The sequence below is a fragment of the Hyperolius riggenbachi genome, chromosome 10, assembly GCF_040937935.1.
Source record: "Hyperolius riggenbachi isolate aHypRig1 chromosome 10, aHypRig1.pri, whole genome shotgun sequence".
NCBI classification, from domain to species: Eukaryota; Metazoa; Chordata; class Amphibia; order Anura; family Hyperoliidae; genus Hyperolius; species Hyperolius riggenbachi.
In genome coordinates, this window is record NC_090655.1 from 275,480,232 (window position 1) to 275,496,689 (window position 16,458).

At 47.1% G+C, this 16,458-nt stretch overlaps 1 protein-coding gene across 1 annotated transcript in view; it reads right to left on the reverse strand.

The window, feature by feature from the left end:
• The window catches only part of LOC137537221 (uncharacterized), a 256,733-nt gene that overhangs the window by 85,238 nt on the left and 155,037 nt on the right, over positions 1-16,458 (reverse strand). Inside the window, 1 exon segment of the mRNA XM_068259321.1 lies at positions 1,946-3,565. Coding sequence (XP_068115422.1) covers positions 1,946-3,565 — 1,620 coding nt within the window.

Here is a 16,458-nt window from a genome sequence, read left to right on the forward strand (position 1 = left end):
CTGGGGGAGAAATGGCATTACTGGGGTGGGGGACATTACATACTGGAGGATAATGGCAATGCTGGGGGACACAGGGGGGTACATGGCTATACTGGGGGAGAAATGGCATTACTGGGGTGGGGGACATTACATACTGGGGGATAATGGCAATGCTGGGGGACACAGGGGGACATGGCTATACTGGGGGAGAAATGGCATTACTGGGGTGGGGGACATTACATACTGGAGGATAATGGCAATGCTGGGGACACAGGGGGACAGGGCTATACTGGGAAATAAATGGCATTACTGGGGTGGGGGACATTACATACTGGAGGATAATGGCAATGCTGGGGGACACAGGAGGACATGGCTATACTGGGGGAGAAATGACATTTGTATAAAAAAGCAAAGGGGCGTGCACCTTCCGTCTCTGGGTTTATTTCCGTATTTGTGACAATTCCGTAATACAGTGCTTCATCACTTTCGTTACATACTGCATTTATACTCGTGCATACAAGATCTTACGTATCCTTATGTATGTGGGTCATCATTGTGGAGGTGGGTGGTGGGTAGTAGGTGGTATAGCGACGGCCGTTTCGCGTCTCCTGACGCTTGGTCACGCTGCAGACCACTGTGAATGGGGGCTGTGAGCTTCCGGAATTAAGACGGAGCGTAAGCTCCGCCCCTTCCGGTTGCGTCACTTCTCCCATACTTGAGCTGGTTGCCATGACTCTGAGGACGCTGAACTAGGGGACAGTGGGCGGAAACTAAAGCTTTCCCGCCTATGGTCGAACATGGGACAGTTTGAAACTATGGCCCAGTCCGCAAACATTTTCAAAAACTTATGACGGCGCTTGTGTATAGTTGCACCGCGCTCTTCGAATCGAGGATTCGTGCGGTGCATACCATTAGATACACAGTGCTACCCGCATTGGGGCACCTGTGCAGCAGGCTTGCTATCCAGCCCGCCCACCCGCGAACGTCATATTTGCACGGCTAAATTAAAGGATCCCATTATCCCTCTGTACCCAGCGTTCCCGTTGTCATGGCAACCGTGAGGTAAGTGTTTTGTGATAAAAAGTGAGCTTTAAAAACACTTGGGGGGGGGTATATATTAGATTTAAGTTACCCCGGAATATATATTCAGTGGGAATACGTAAAGGTAGGGCATCTACCAAGGGGCTAACATTAACAGGCTAAGATTCTACATAGCCAATACTTTACAGGAACCAAACTAGACTCTATTCATTGGACATCTATTTGTTACTCTATATAGTCTATAACCTCTAAAGCAATGGTTATCCAGTAGTATATATTATATCCATTTCTATCAATTGCAGATTCTACACATCTTAATTCTAGCGTTACATCCACAGAACTTAATATACATATAGTATCAAAAAAGTCCTTTTCTTAAGGAAGATTCTTTCAGGGGTCCAGCATACAAGAAAGTTCAGGTTTATCATTGAGGCCTAACGGGCCCATTGCTTCAGTCCTCAAGATCATTTTGGTTTCTCTCCTCAATAGGAGTCTCTCCCTATCACCGCCCCTTGATGGGGTCTCTTGTTTTTCTAACGCTAAAAAGCATAAATTCAATCTTTCTGTAGGATGCTCTTTTCTCATGTGTTCGATAAGTCGGGTACAGCCCTTTCCCGATTTGATGGAACTCATATGTTCCCCAAATCTAACTTTCATTGGTCTGGTAGTTTGCCCTATATAGAACCGACTACAAGGACATATCAATGCATATACAACAAAATCAGTTTGGCAGGTAAAAAATCTGTATCAAATTTCCACCTATTTGCACAATTTTCTGATTTATCAGCTTGTTACACCACTTACAGTAGCCGCATCTATACTTTCCCTGGGGCAATGTTGCCATTAACCAATCTTTGTTTCTGGGAGAGATGAACTCACTGCTAGTAAGTATGTTACCCAGGGTGGGTGCTCGTCTGAAAGCCACCCTGGGAAACTCATGTGATATGCATGCCAAGTCTGGATCTCTTTTAATCATAGACCAGTTGGAATGTATGGCCTTCCTGATTTGGTCAGCCATCGAGGTGTAGTCAAACGTAGAAGTCGTTCTCGCTACTTTACTTTCGTCTTTCTCTCTCGGGGTTAAGAGTGACCTCCTCGTCTGTCCCCAAGCTCTGCGTCTAGACCTTTTAAGTAGGTCAGAATCATATCCTCTTCTCTGGAACCTGGCAGTGAGTTCATCAGCTTGTACAGTAAAATCCTCATCCCTGCTGTTATTACGTCGCAATCTTAAATATTGCCCATAAGGAATAGCTTCTGTTGTGTGCCTAGGATGGAAACTTTGTGCATGAAGGATTGAATTAGTAGCTGTATTTTTCCTAAAGCCTTTCGTGATCAGTTGATTATCTTCAATCATTAATTTGACATCCAAGAATGTCACTTCACGGTCATTAATCTCAGATGTAAACTGCATGTTTACCTCATTAACATTTAAGTATTGCATGAATTCCACAAATTCGTTCTCTGTCCCTGACCACACCACCAGGATATTATCCACGTACCTGGACCAATGTCTGATGCACCTCCTGAATGGATTAATATCTGAGAGTACAGCAGACTCCTCCCACGCCCCCAAGAAGAGGTTAGCGTAGGAGCATGCCACCGGGGTCCCCATGGCCGTCCCGGACACTTGATGGTACCAGCTGCGGTCAAACAGGAAGGCATTATGTGTCAACACAAATTTCAAACATTCAAGGATGAATTCAACATATTCTTCATCCTTATTATTACACAAAAGGTACCGTCTGACCGCAGCTATTCCCATGTCGTGCGGGATCCTGCTGTACAGACTGACCACGTCAATCGTGGCCAGTCTGTCTCCGGGCACCCATGTGGCATGCTGCACCATCCCTAAAACCTCTAGGGTGTCCCTGAGGTAGGATGGCACCGCCCTCAAGAGGGGGCGCAGGAGGTGGTCCAGGTACCTGGATAACCTCTCCGTGAGGGATCCACAGCCCGAAACTATGGGTCTTCCCGGCGGTGAGGCCAGGGATTTGTGGAGCTTCGGTATATGATACCACACTGGTCGTCGTGGATAGAGTGGGAGTAGATCTGAAGCCAGTTTACGTGAAAGAAAACCTTTTTCTACACCTTTACGCAGCAAAGAGCGCAGTGCATTTTGATATCGCGTGGTGGGATCAGAAGGGATAGGGTGGTATGTCTCTCGGTCATTAAGCTGTCTTAAAGCCTCATTGCAATATTGTTCATTGGACATAATGACGAGGTTACCTCCCTTATCTGCCCTTCTGAGTATCACCTCGCGATTCGTTTTCAACCAGTTCAGTGCTCTCCTCTCCTCTACATTCAAGTTAGAATCAACTGAATCACAAACTACTGCTTTTACATCTTTAAGTGTACTTTCAAAGAAGTGTTCTAGTGTGGAACCTGGAACTGTGGGAAAGGGCTGTACCGACCTACATGCCCTGAATGAGCGAACATCACCTAGACTAAGCATTCTAGAGTCCATGTTCTCTAGACCTTCTTGTTGATCAGTTTCCATTAAAAGATCTTCCAGTACCTGCATAATCTCCTCATCAGTGGGGTTCGACTGCACCGAAAGAAAAAATCCAAGAGTGCTCGTTTCATTATCCCCTATCATTTGAGGAAGAAGGGAAGAGAAATTATGGCTAGATGATAAAAACTCCTCGGTGGGTGTCTGCAGGGGATTGGGAGCATTCCCATCCGTACCTGCTACATACCCAGATGTCATTGGGGCAGTAGGGACAGACTGTTGTAACATTCCACCCGCTGTTTCTCTCTGGCTGGTGGATTGAGGGGAGTCATCTTGTCTAAATTTCTGTGCAATAACTAATTTACGGGCAGATTTAAATATATCAATAGTAAACGAGACAGCATCAAAACTCTGTATAGGACAGAAGTTAAGGCCTTTCCTCAGGAGTATATAACATTCTGGTGGTATTTCTACCCCTGATATGTTTATGACTTGTAAATCTTCCTGCTCTAATTTTCCGCTTTCCGTTTCTTTTTGACTGGTTTGAGGATACTCGATCCCTCCCAGCTGACTGCTTTCAATCTTCTTACTAGTTCTTCTCCTTCCTCCTCTTCTGACTCGTTTCCTAAAGGGGCTGCTGCACCTGCACATTCTTCTTGTTCTTTGGGTCCCTTTTTCTAATCCTTATTCTTATTGTTAGGTCTCTTAGGATACTTCTTTTTAACTGGTGCTTTGCCTCCGTTCCCTTTATTATCTTCGTTATCTGACCCAGAGTCTGTGGTCCAATAGCCTTTTGCTCTAGGGTTCTTTCTTGAAGGGGCCGGTGGTCCCCAATTGAAGATTTTTTTCCTATCGAAGTCCTCTTTATCTCTATAGAACTTTTTTAATTTTTGAGTTTTAATCTCGTCTTGGATCTTCAAAATTCTTACTTCGATTTTAGAGGTTACTGTGGAGTATCTCTCCACAAAAACAACAAGAGACCCCATCAAGGGGCGGTGATAGGGAGAGACTCCTATTGAGGAGAGAAACCAAAATGATCTTGAGGACTGAAGCAATGGGCCCGTTAGGCCTCAATGATAAACCTGAACTTTCTTGTATGCTGGACCCCTGAAAGAATCTTCCTTAAGAAAAGGACTTTTTTGATACTATATGTATATTAAGTTCTGTGGATGTAACGCTAGAATTAAGATGTGTAGAATCTGCAATTGATAGAAATGGATATAATATATACTACTGGATAACCATTGCTTTAGAGGTTATAGACTATATAGAGTAACAAATAGATGTCCAATGAATAGAGTCTAGTTTGGTTCCTGTAAAGTATTGGCTAGGTAGAATCTTAGCCTGTTAATGTTAGCCCCTTGGTAGATGCCCTACCTTTACGTATTCCCACTGAATATATATTCCGGGGTAACTTAAATCTAATATATACCCCCCCCCCCCCCAAGTGTTTTTAAAGCTCACTTTTTATCACAAAACACTTACCTCATGGTTGCCATGACAACGGGAACGCTGGGTACAGAGGGATAATGGGATCCTTTAATTTAGCCGTGCAAATATGACGTTCGCGGGTGGGCGGGCTGGATAGCAAGCCTGCTGCACAGGTGCCCCAATGCGGGTAGCACTGTGTATCTAATGGTATGCACCGCACGAATCCTCGATTCGAAGAGCGCGGTGCAACTATACACAAGCGCCGTCATAAGTTTTTGAAAATGTTTGCGGACTGGGCCATAGTTTCAAACTGTCCCATGTTTGACCATAGGCGGGAAAGCTTTAGTTTCCGCCCACTGTCCCCTAGTTCAGCGTCCTCAGAGTCATGGCAACCAGCTCAAGTATGGGAGAAGTGACGCAACCGGAAGGGGCGGAGCTTACGCTCCGTCTTAATTCCGGAAGCTCACAGCCCCCATTCACAGTGGTCTGCAGCGTGACCAAGCGTCAGGAGACGCGAAACGGCCGTCGCTATACCACCCACTACCCACCACCCACCTCCACAATGATGACCCACATACATAAGGATACGTAAGATCTTGTATGCACGAGTATAAATGCAGTATGTAACGAAAATGATGAAGCACTGTATTACGGAATTGTCACAAATACGGAAATAAACCCAGAGACGGAAGGTGCACGCCCCTTTGCTTTTTTATACAAATGTGATTGGACTCTCTCTTCAGATGTGTAATGCGGAGCACACGTCTCGTGACATACAAATGAGGTGCATATAGTGGGACTCATAGCGAGTTGTCTGTGTTATTCATGCTGAGGACTATCATCTTAGAGGTGGGAAGTGCCACACAAACGCTTTTTGTTCTTTGAAGTGATTTAAAGAAATGGCATTACTGGGGTGGGGGGCATTACATACTGGAGGATAATGGCAATGCTGGGGGACACAGGGGGGACATGGCTATCCTGGGGGAGAAATGGCATTACTGGGGTGGGAGACATTACATACTGGAGGATAATGGCAATGCTGGGGGACACAGGGGGGACATGGCTATACTGGGGGAGAAATGGCATTACTGGGGTGGGGGACATTACATACTGGAGGATAATGGCAATGCTGGGGGACACAGGGGGGACATGGCTATACTGGGGAGAAATGGCATTACTGGGGTGGGGGACATTACATACTGGAGGATAATGGCAATGCTGGGGGACACAGGGAGGACATAGCTATACTGGGGGAGAAATGGCATTACTGGGGTGGGGGACATTACATACTGGAGGATAATGGCAATGCTTGGGGACACAGGGGGACAGGGCTATACTGGTGGAGAAATGGCATTACTGGGGTGGGAGACATTACATACTGGAGGATAATGGCAATGCTGGGGGACACAGGGAGGACATAGCTATACTGGGGGAGAAATGACATTACTGGGGTGGGAGACATTACATACTGGAGGATAATGGCAATGCTGGGGGACACAGGGGGGGCATGGTTATACTGGGGGAGAAATGACATTACTGGGGTGGTGGACATTACATACTGGAGGATAATGGCAATGCTGGGGGACACAGGGGGGACAGGGCTATACTGGGAAAGAAATGACATTACTTGGGTGGGGGACATTACATACTGGAGGACAATGGTAATGCTGGGGACACAGGGGGACATGGCTATACTGGGGGAGAAATGGCATTACTGGGGTGGGGGACATTACATACTGGAGGATAATGGCAATGCTGGGGGACACAGGGAGGACATGGCTATACTGGGGGAGAAATGACATTACTGGGGTGGGAGACATTACATACTGGAGGATAATGGCAATGCTGGGGGACACAGGGAGGACATGGCTATACTGGGGGAGAAATGGCATTACTGGGGTGGGGGACATTACATACTGGAGGATAATGGCAATGCTGGGGGACACAGGGGGGACAGGGCTATACTGGGGAGAAATGGCATTACTGGGGTGGGGGACATTACATACTGGAGGATAATGGCAATGCTGGGGGACACAGGGAGGACATGGCTATACTGGGGGAGAAATGGCATTACTGGGGTGGGGGACATTACATACTGGAGGATAATGGCAATGCTGGGGGACACAGGGGGGACATGGCTATACTGGGGGAGAAATGGCATTACTGGGGTGGGGGACATTACATACTGGAGGATAATGGCAATGCTGGGGGACACAGGGGGGACAGGGCTATACTGGGGAGAAATGGCATTACTGGGGTTGGGGACATTACATACTGGAGGATAATGGCAATGCTGGGGGACACAGGGGGGACATGGCTGTACTGGGAAAGAAATGGCATTACTGGGGTGGGGGACATTACATACTGGAGGATAATGGCAATGCTGGGGGACACAGGGGGGACAGGGCTATACTGGGAAAGAAATGACATTACTTGGGTGGAGGACATTACATACTGGAGGATAATGGCAATGCTGGGGGACACAGGGAGGACATGGCTATACTGGGGGAGAAATGGCATTACTGGGGTGGGGGACATTACATACTGGGGGATAATGGCAATGCTGGGGGACACAGGGAGGACATGGCTATACTGGGGGAGAAATGGCATTACTGGGGTGGGGGACATTACATACTGGGGGATAATGGCAATGCTGGGGGACACAGGGGGGCATGGCTATACTGGGGGAGAAATGGCATTACTGGGGTGGGGGACATTACATACTGGAGGATAATGGCAATGCTGGTGGACACAGGGGGGACATGGCTATACTGGGGGAGAAATTGCATTACTGGGGTGGGGGGATATTACATACTGGAGGATAATGGCAATGCAGGGGGACACAGGGGGACATGGCTATACTGGGGAAGAAATGACATTACTGGGGTGGGGCATATTACATACTGGAGGATAATGGCAATGCTGGGGGACACAAGGAGGGCATGGCTATGATGGGAAAGAAATGGTATTACTGGGGTGGGGGACATTACATACTGGAGGATAATGGCAATGCTGGGGGACACAGGGGACATGGCTATACTGGGGGACACAGGGAGGACATGGCTATACTGGGGGAGAAATGGCATTACTGGGATGGGGGACATTACATACTGGAGGATAATGGCAATGCTGGGAGACACAAGGGGGCATGGCTATACTGGGAAAGTAATGGCATTACTGGGGTGGGGGACATTACATACTGGAGGATAATGGCAATGCTGGGCGACACAGGGAGGACATTGCTATACTGGGGAAGAAATTCCATTTCTGGGGTGGGGGACATTACACACTGGAGGATTGTAACACTAGGTGTCAGCAACCAGAGAGAGAATCTGATTCTTGGCGATCTGCAGTATCCCCAAGAATACAGATATACCTAATTATTGAGGATCTGCAGAATCGCCAATAATCAGATATGTCCAACCTCTAGACACCTGGGTGTGTGAGTGTTTTGGTGCAACAGTATCTTTGGACCACCAGGGTAGCAGGTGGTCCAATAAGTAGAGAAGACTCTACTGCAGTCAAGGACACCAGGAGAAGGAGTCCCTGACTGCTAAGGAGCAGCGTCCCCTCTGAGGAGCAGGGGAACCCTGCAGGAAGGCTGGAACCCCTACGGAGGGTTACAGCCAGGAGGTCGGACAGGCCGGGTCGGCAACAGAATATCAGATATGCAAAGTACCAAATCAGAGATCAGAAGAGTAGTCAGGGAAGCAACAGGTCATAACAGATATCAGAATAAGGTCTAGTCTGAGGTGTGAGGGCCGTGATCTCAACACCCTGGAACTATACTAGAGAATAACACAGGTGATATACAGTATTCCTAGTCTGGGGTGTGAGGGCCGTGATCTCAACACCCTGGAACTATGCTAGAGAATAACACAGATGATATACAGTATTCCTAGTCTGGGGTGTGAGGGCCATGATCTCAACACCCTGGAACGATGCTAGAGAATAACACAGATGATATACAGTATTCCTAGTCTGGGGTGTGAGGGCCGTGATCTCAACACCCTGGAACTATGCTAGAGAATAACACAGATGATATACAGTATTCCTAGTCTGGGGTGTGAGGGCCGTGATCTCAACACCCTGGAACTATGCTAGAGAATAACACAGATGATATACAGTATCTGGCTAAGTATGGATTCCCAGGTCCTCCTGGTTCCACCACACTAAAGGATCTGACTAAGGTCTGAGTGCTAACACATAAGTATTCGCAACGCCAGACAACCAGCAACTGAACAGCAAGAGATATATATAGTAAAGCGCCCCCCAGCTCCCATCAACCAATCACTCGCTGAGCAGGAATCAGCTGACCGCCCTGATCAGCTGACCTTCCTCCTATTGGCATAAAGAGCCTGTCTTGCAGCGCGCGCGCAGCTCTCCATCTGTGTGCACTACTAGGTCCAGAAACCCCAGAGGCATGTTGCTGCGGGGACACCGCCGCACTGGACGCGGAATCCGCCGCCTTGCCATCAGAACACGCGGCGGGCCCCACGCCATTCTTCCCATGCGCACCATTAGTTCCAGACGCCTGCTGCCGCGGACAAACCGCCGCATCAGACGCGGAATCAGCCGCCTTGCTGTCAGAACACGCGGCGGCTTTTCCGCTGTTCCTCACAAGGATAATGGAAAATGCTGGGGGACACAGCATTTCATGGCTATACTGGGGAAGAAATGGCATTACTGTGGTGGGGGACATTACATACTGGAGGATAATGGCAATGCTGGGGGACACAGGGGGGGGACATGGCTATACTGGGGAAGAAATGGCATTACTGTGGTGGGGGACATTACATACTGGAGGATAATGGCAATGCTGGGGGACACAGAGAGGACATGGCTATACTAGGGAAGAAATTACATTACTGGGATGGGGGTACATTACATACTGGAGGATAATGGAAATGCTGGGGGACACAGGGAGGACATGGCTATACTGGGAAAGTAATGGCATTTCTGGGGTGGGGGACATTACATATTAGAGGATAATGGCAATGCTGGGGGAAACAGGGAGGACATGGCTATACTGGAGGAGAAATGGCATTACTGGGGTGGGGGACATTACATACTGGAGGATAATGGCAATGCTGGGGGACACAGGGCGGGACATGGCTATACTGGGGAAGAAATTCCATTACTGGGGTGGGGGGCATTACATACTGGAGGATAATGGCAATGCTGGGGGACACAGGGGGACATGGCTATACTGGGGAGAAATGACATTACTGGGGTGGGGGACATTACATACTGGAGTATAATGGCAATGCTGGGGGACACAGGGGGACATGGCTATACTGGGGAAGAAATGACATTACTGGGGTGGGGGACATTACATACTGGAGGATAATGGCAATGCTGGGGGACATGGCTATACTGGGGAAGAAATAACATTACTGGGGTCGGGGGACATTACATACTGGAGGATAATGGCAATGCTGGGGGACACAGGGGGAAGTTGGCTATACTGGGGGAGAAATGGCATCATTAGGGTGGGGGACATTACATACTGGAGGATAATGGCAATGCAGGGGGACACAGGGGGACATGACTATACTGGGGGAGAAATGACATTACTGGGGTGGGGGTACATTACATACTGGAGGATAATGGCAATGCTGGGGGACACCAGGAGGACATGGCTATACTGGGGGAGAAATGGCATTACTGGGGTGGGAGACATTACATACTGGAGGATAATGGCAATGCTGGAGGACACAGGGGGGACATGGCTATACTGGGGGAGAAATGGCATTACTGGGGTGGGGGACATTACATACTGGAGGATAATGACAATGCTGGGGGACACAGGGGGGACATGGGTATACTGGGGAAGAAATGGCATTACTGGGGTGGGGGGCATTACATACTGGAGAATAATAATGCTGGGGGACACAGGGGGGGGGGCATGGCTGTACTGGGGGAGAAATGGTATTACTGGGGTGGGGACATTACATACTGGAGGATAATGGCAATGCTGGGGATACATGGCTATACTGGGAAGGAAATGGCATTATCGGGGTGGGGGACATTACATACTAAAGGATAATGGCAATGCTGGGGACACAGGGGGGACATGGCTATACTGGGAAAGAAATGGCATTACTGGGGTGGGGGACATTACATACTGGAGAATAATAACAATGCTGGGGGACACAGGGGGGACATGGATGTACTGGGGGAGAAATGGTATTACTGGGGTGGGGACATTACATACTGGAGGATAATGGCAATGCTGGGGGACACAGGGGGGACATGGCTATACTGGGAAGGAAATGGCATTATCGGGGTGGGGGACATTACATACTGGAGGATAATGGCAATGCTGGGGGACACAGGGGGGACATGGCTATACTGGGGGGAAATGGTATTACTGGGGTGGGGGGACATTACATACTGGAGGATAATGGCAATGCTGGGGGACACAGGGGGGACATGGCTATACTGGGGGGAAATGGTATTACTGGGGTGGGGGGACATTACATACTGGAGGATAATGGCAATGCTGGGACACAGGGGGGTCATGGCTATACTGGGGAAGAAATTGACTTTTTGAAGTAGGGAATGCTCTGAAAAGGTGCAAGAAAACATACGTAAAATTAAGAACAACCGAGTCTCGATCTGGATTTAAAGGAACTGCCAAACTCCTTGTCCATGCCCTCATCACCTCCCGCCTGGACTACTGCAACTCCCTCCTGTCAGGCCTTCCTCAAAACCGCATCGACCCCCTACAATCCATCATGAATGCAGCAGCCAGACTAATCTACTCCTCCCACCACTCTGTCTCCATGACTCTCCTACGCAAATCCCTCCACTGGCTTATAATTCGCTTCAGAATCAGCTTCAAGATCCTATGTTTGGCACACAAATCCATACACAAGTCCTGCCCAACCTACATCTCTGACCTGGTCAGCAGATATACACCTGGCCGCCCACTTCGCTCCTCCAATAACCTCCTCATAACCACCCCACGCATCTCGTACTCCCGTGCACGACTACAGGTCTTCACTAGAGCTGCCCCCATCCTGTGGAACTCTCTCCCACTGCCCATCAGGCTTGCCCCCACCTTCAACATCTTCAAAAAAAGCACTCAAAACTCACTTCTTTAAGGAGGCCTATATCAACTCAACACTGCCCTAACCCTCGAGAACTTGTTGATGCACCCCCTCCTTTCGTGTCACCAACCTCTCCCTCTAGATTGTAAGCCTTTGGCAGCGCCCTTTCCCCTTGTGTATCATACTTGATGGTGTGCACTTTACCCAGAATTATGGAAGAAGCAGACATATTGAAAACATCCTGTGTTTACAAATTAGCTGCTCTGCCGTGCAGAGAAGATTCCTGAGCTGACACAGCTGAGAGAGAGCAAATTACAACTTGTGATTAGCTTCAGATGCGGGGGAGTTAGACAGGCTAAACTCTCTTAATACATACAGGGTGCATTTCTCTATGTTCTCCTCCTGTGCTGTGCAAGAGTTCAGGTCCACTATAAATGAAGTCTGCACTAGGAGCAGCGGCTGGATAGTGTACTGGATATAGGAAACAGAAGGATCGGACCAGCACCATATAGGTTAAATCATTCATTTACATAAATAGGATAGAGAGTGTGCTGGGGTAACACAAATAGCACAACACAATAGAAAGTTCCCTGTATAGCATCACACTGACCGGAGCAATAAATCCAAAAAATCTTTATTATCAAATTACAGCCCAACTCAATTAAAAGCAAGGAAGAAAAACCATCACAAAAGGTGAAATGAGTGGTGTCCTAAACCAATAATCAAAATACAAAATCACAGGTCCTCCTCATCCAAAGTGTCAAATATGCAATGTAAACAAATCACACGTGATAAACATCTACAAAAAAAAATCAATATTGCTAAAAAAATTACAAATGAAAAGATGCAAGAGAGAAATTCCAGCAACAAAATCAGCAAATCAGGTGAACAAGTGTCACAAGCCGCCCCAGAAGGGGTAAATAGCAATAATGGTAGAGATAAATGTCTATAATGTAACGTGCACCGTGCAATAGCAGCAATACAGAATGACAAGTAAAGTGCTCACGTGTAATAGAAGAGATGAGGGGACTGCAGGACTACCAACCACAAAGCCTTATTGCACCACGTGGACAACTCCCGCTGCAGAAGAGGCACTGTGGGGTGTATTAAAGGACAACTGCAGTGAGAAGAATATAGAGGCTGCCATATTATTAGGTGTGATTTGTTTACATTACAAATTTAACACTTTGGAGGAGGAGGACCTGTGATTTAGTATTTTAATTATTGATTAAGGACACCAATCATTTCAGCTTTTGTATTTTTTTTTTAAATTGCATTTAATTTGGTAATAAAGATTTTTTTGGCTGTATTATTCTGGTCAGTGCGGTGCTATACAGGTTACTGGATATACACCTGTAGTAACGATCCACATAGGACTCAACCCTTCAAGGAGTAATTTCCAGCAGAATATTTATTTGTGCATAGCGGTCATACAGCATACAAAATAAGCACAACGTTTCGGGCAGAGGCCCTTTCTCAAGTGCTCAAATGATCTGGTAAAACCATGTGGAATATAAAACCAACATTAACACACCACACCCAAATCATTGGCGGGCGGGCACATACTTAAAGGTACATTAACCCTTTTAGGGTCAGAGAACGGAAAAAAATGTTCATAAGAAGCATCTGAGACTGAAATCTTCATTTAGGCCATACAGTGACTGAGTGACCATGGGGGCCCCTTATGCACTGAGCGTGGCCAATTTGGTGTTGTCAGATTTTGAGAACATATTTTATTGGTGCAGGGGCCCCCACTGGCGTTAGAGGTTATTGTAGGTTTATTGATGACCTGTTTTTTGGGTGGTCAGGTACAGAGGAGGAGTTGTGCCAGTTTTTTAGTACAGTTAACGAGAAACATGAGACCATCAAATTTTAAATGGATTATAATGCCCACACTCTACACTTTCTTGATGTGGAGGTGAGGAAGAAAGTTGTTTTTTTCCGAAACTGATCTTTACAGGAAAGAAACTGCCAAAAATGGCTATTTATTGGCCAGCAGTTGTCATCCTAAGCCACTTGTGAATGGGCTCCCTAAGAGCCAGTATGTCAGAGTGCGGAGGATTACATCCTCAGATGAACTCTACATGAAGCAGGCACGACTCCTCACACAAGATTTTATTAAATGGGGCTATAGTGATGTGAGGAAATAGCAGCAGAGGAGGGTGGATTGGATCGAGAAGCATTGAGAACATATAATAGGGAAAAACAGGATGACAGAAATCAAGTTAATTTTGTGACTACTTTTTGCAGAGAGTCTGCTGCTCTACGAGACACGATTTTGAAGTTTTGGCCGGTGATTGAGGCGGATGCCCAGTTGTCCCCTATATGTATGACCCCCCCCCCCCAAGATTCGTATATAGAAAGGGTAAGTCCATCAGGGACCATTTGGTCCGTGCAGACATTGGGAGAACGGGTGGGCCCATACAAAGGTTTTTGGGACCACCGAAAGTAGGCACCTTTCCCTGTTTACATTGCCAAAATTGTAATGGCATTATTAGGGGGGCTGAGGTCAGACATCCACGGCAGGGAACTCCAATACCACTAGGGGGCCTTTTCCACTAGCGCGTTCGCGCTGGCTGAATCGTAAAGTCGCAAACCGCTAGCGATTTTACAATCGCTACGGTTTGCTTTTTTAACATAGGAATCACGGTAGGTAATTTCCACTACCGCGATTCGTTTTTTACGGGAACGCGAACGTGCGGCGGAACGATTATTGCCGCGATTTTGCTATGCAGTGCATAGCATAGCAAAATCGTGGCCGCAAGCGTCGGGAAATCGCCGCACATTTTTGTACTTTTGTGATTCAGCAATCGCTAGCGTTCAGCGTGAACGCTAGCGACTGCTAGTGGAAAAGGGCCCTAAGAGACTATGCGACTTGTGATACTACGGGGGTGGTTTACTATATAAAATGCCCCTGTGGGTTAGCTTATGTAGGTCAGACCAAAAGAGACATTAGGTCTCGACTAAATGGACATAGAAGCAACATACAAAACCCCAATAAAAACAAAAGGGGTGAGGAGGATAGAAATCGGGACCCCCTTTAGCAAGACATTTTAAGGAATTGGGTCCCAATGTTAGTCAGCTGAGATGGTTGGTTTTGGAGGTAGTGCAATTTCATGAAGGCCAGGACCGTAGGACCGCCTTGCTTAGACGTGAGGCATGGTGGATGGAGAGGCTGGGCAATCAGTCACCGTATGGCCTAAATGAAGATTTCAGTCTCAGATGCTTCTTATGAACATTTTTTTCCGTTCTCTGACCCTAAAGGGTTAATGTACCTTTAAGTATGTGCCCGCCCGCCAATGATTTGGGTGTGGTGTGTTAAACTTGGTTTTATATTCCACATGGTTTTACCAGATCATTTGAGCACTTGAGAAAGGGCCTCTGCCCGAAACGTTGTGCTTATTTTGTATGCTGTATGACCACTATGCACAAATAAATATTCTGCTGGAAATTACTCCTTGAAGGGTTGAGTCCTATGTGGATCGTTACTACAGATTGGACTTTGTCTGTGAGGTGTGATGGGCCTCTCACTGCACTGGACTCCCGGTATGATATAGAGCATTCTCTGTGGCCGGCAGGTACGTTTCACGTTGTACTAGATATACACCCCCTGTGATGTAGGAGAGCAGTGTTCAGAGCGGGATTCACATATCTTAATGCCCCCGGGGGGCTACTGACTGTGCCTTCTGTGGCTGCAGCTCCCAAGCACTGTGAGTCAGACAGGAGAAAAGCCCTGTGTGACTGCTCACATTCCATCTAACACTAATGCTCTCTTCCCCATCTCTCCTATATAGTTATTGCTGCATACAATCTCTATGCTCATTCATACTATTACTATCCTCATACTTGCCCATGTCTGCACTGATCTCCCCACTGCAATACATCCTGTACAATGCCCAGCAGCCATATATGTGCTAGTCTATAACAACAATCACACAATACCTCTTCCAACAACGTGTCCTCTCCACTTCCTGCAACTTCTCTTCTTCCTGCTGTTACACCACTTCCTGTCTTACATCATTTCCTGTGTGTGTGATCGCCATCTGTGGTGAATAGACTAACTGCAGCCACTGTTTGTGATCTCCTTTACGAAGAGTAGCAGATTGCCTATAAAGCTCATGTGAACCCAAACCCCTAGAGTGTGTAAAGGGCATAAAAGGGACCAAAATTGACTCCATGTTAAGCAATACAGAAATTTTGCCTTTTTAAAACAGAAGAGATTTGAGATTATTCAGAGTGGAATGATCATATGATGTCTCCCACAATGCAGCATCACTGATGAATATGCAAATCTTCCTTTGTTGTCCCTTGAAAGCTAGCCACACCTCCAAAACCACTGGAATGCACTGATGAGTCAGCTTGTTAATAGTACAGAGCCTCAATAATCTAACCTGAATACAGACTGGATGATCCTCCTCAGTGCATGCACATGGATTAATGTTGTTTTATGGGGTGGTGCTTGGAACCCCCACAGTTACAGATTGTCCTTCAAGCTAAACAATC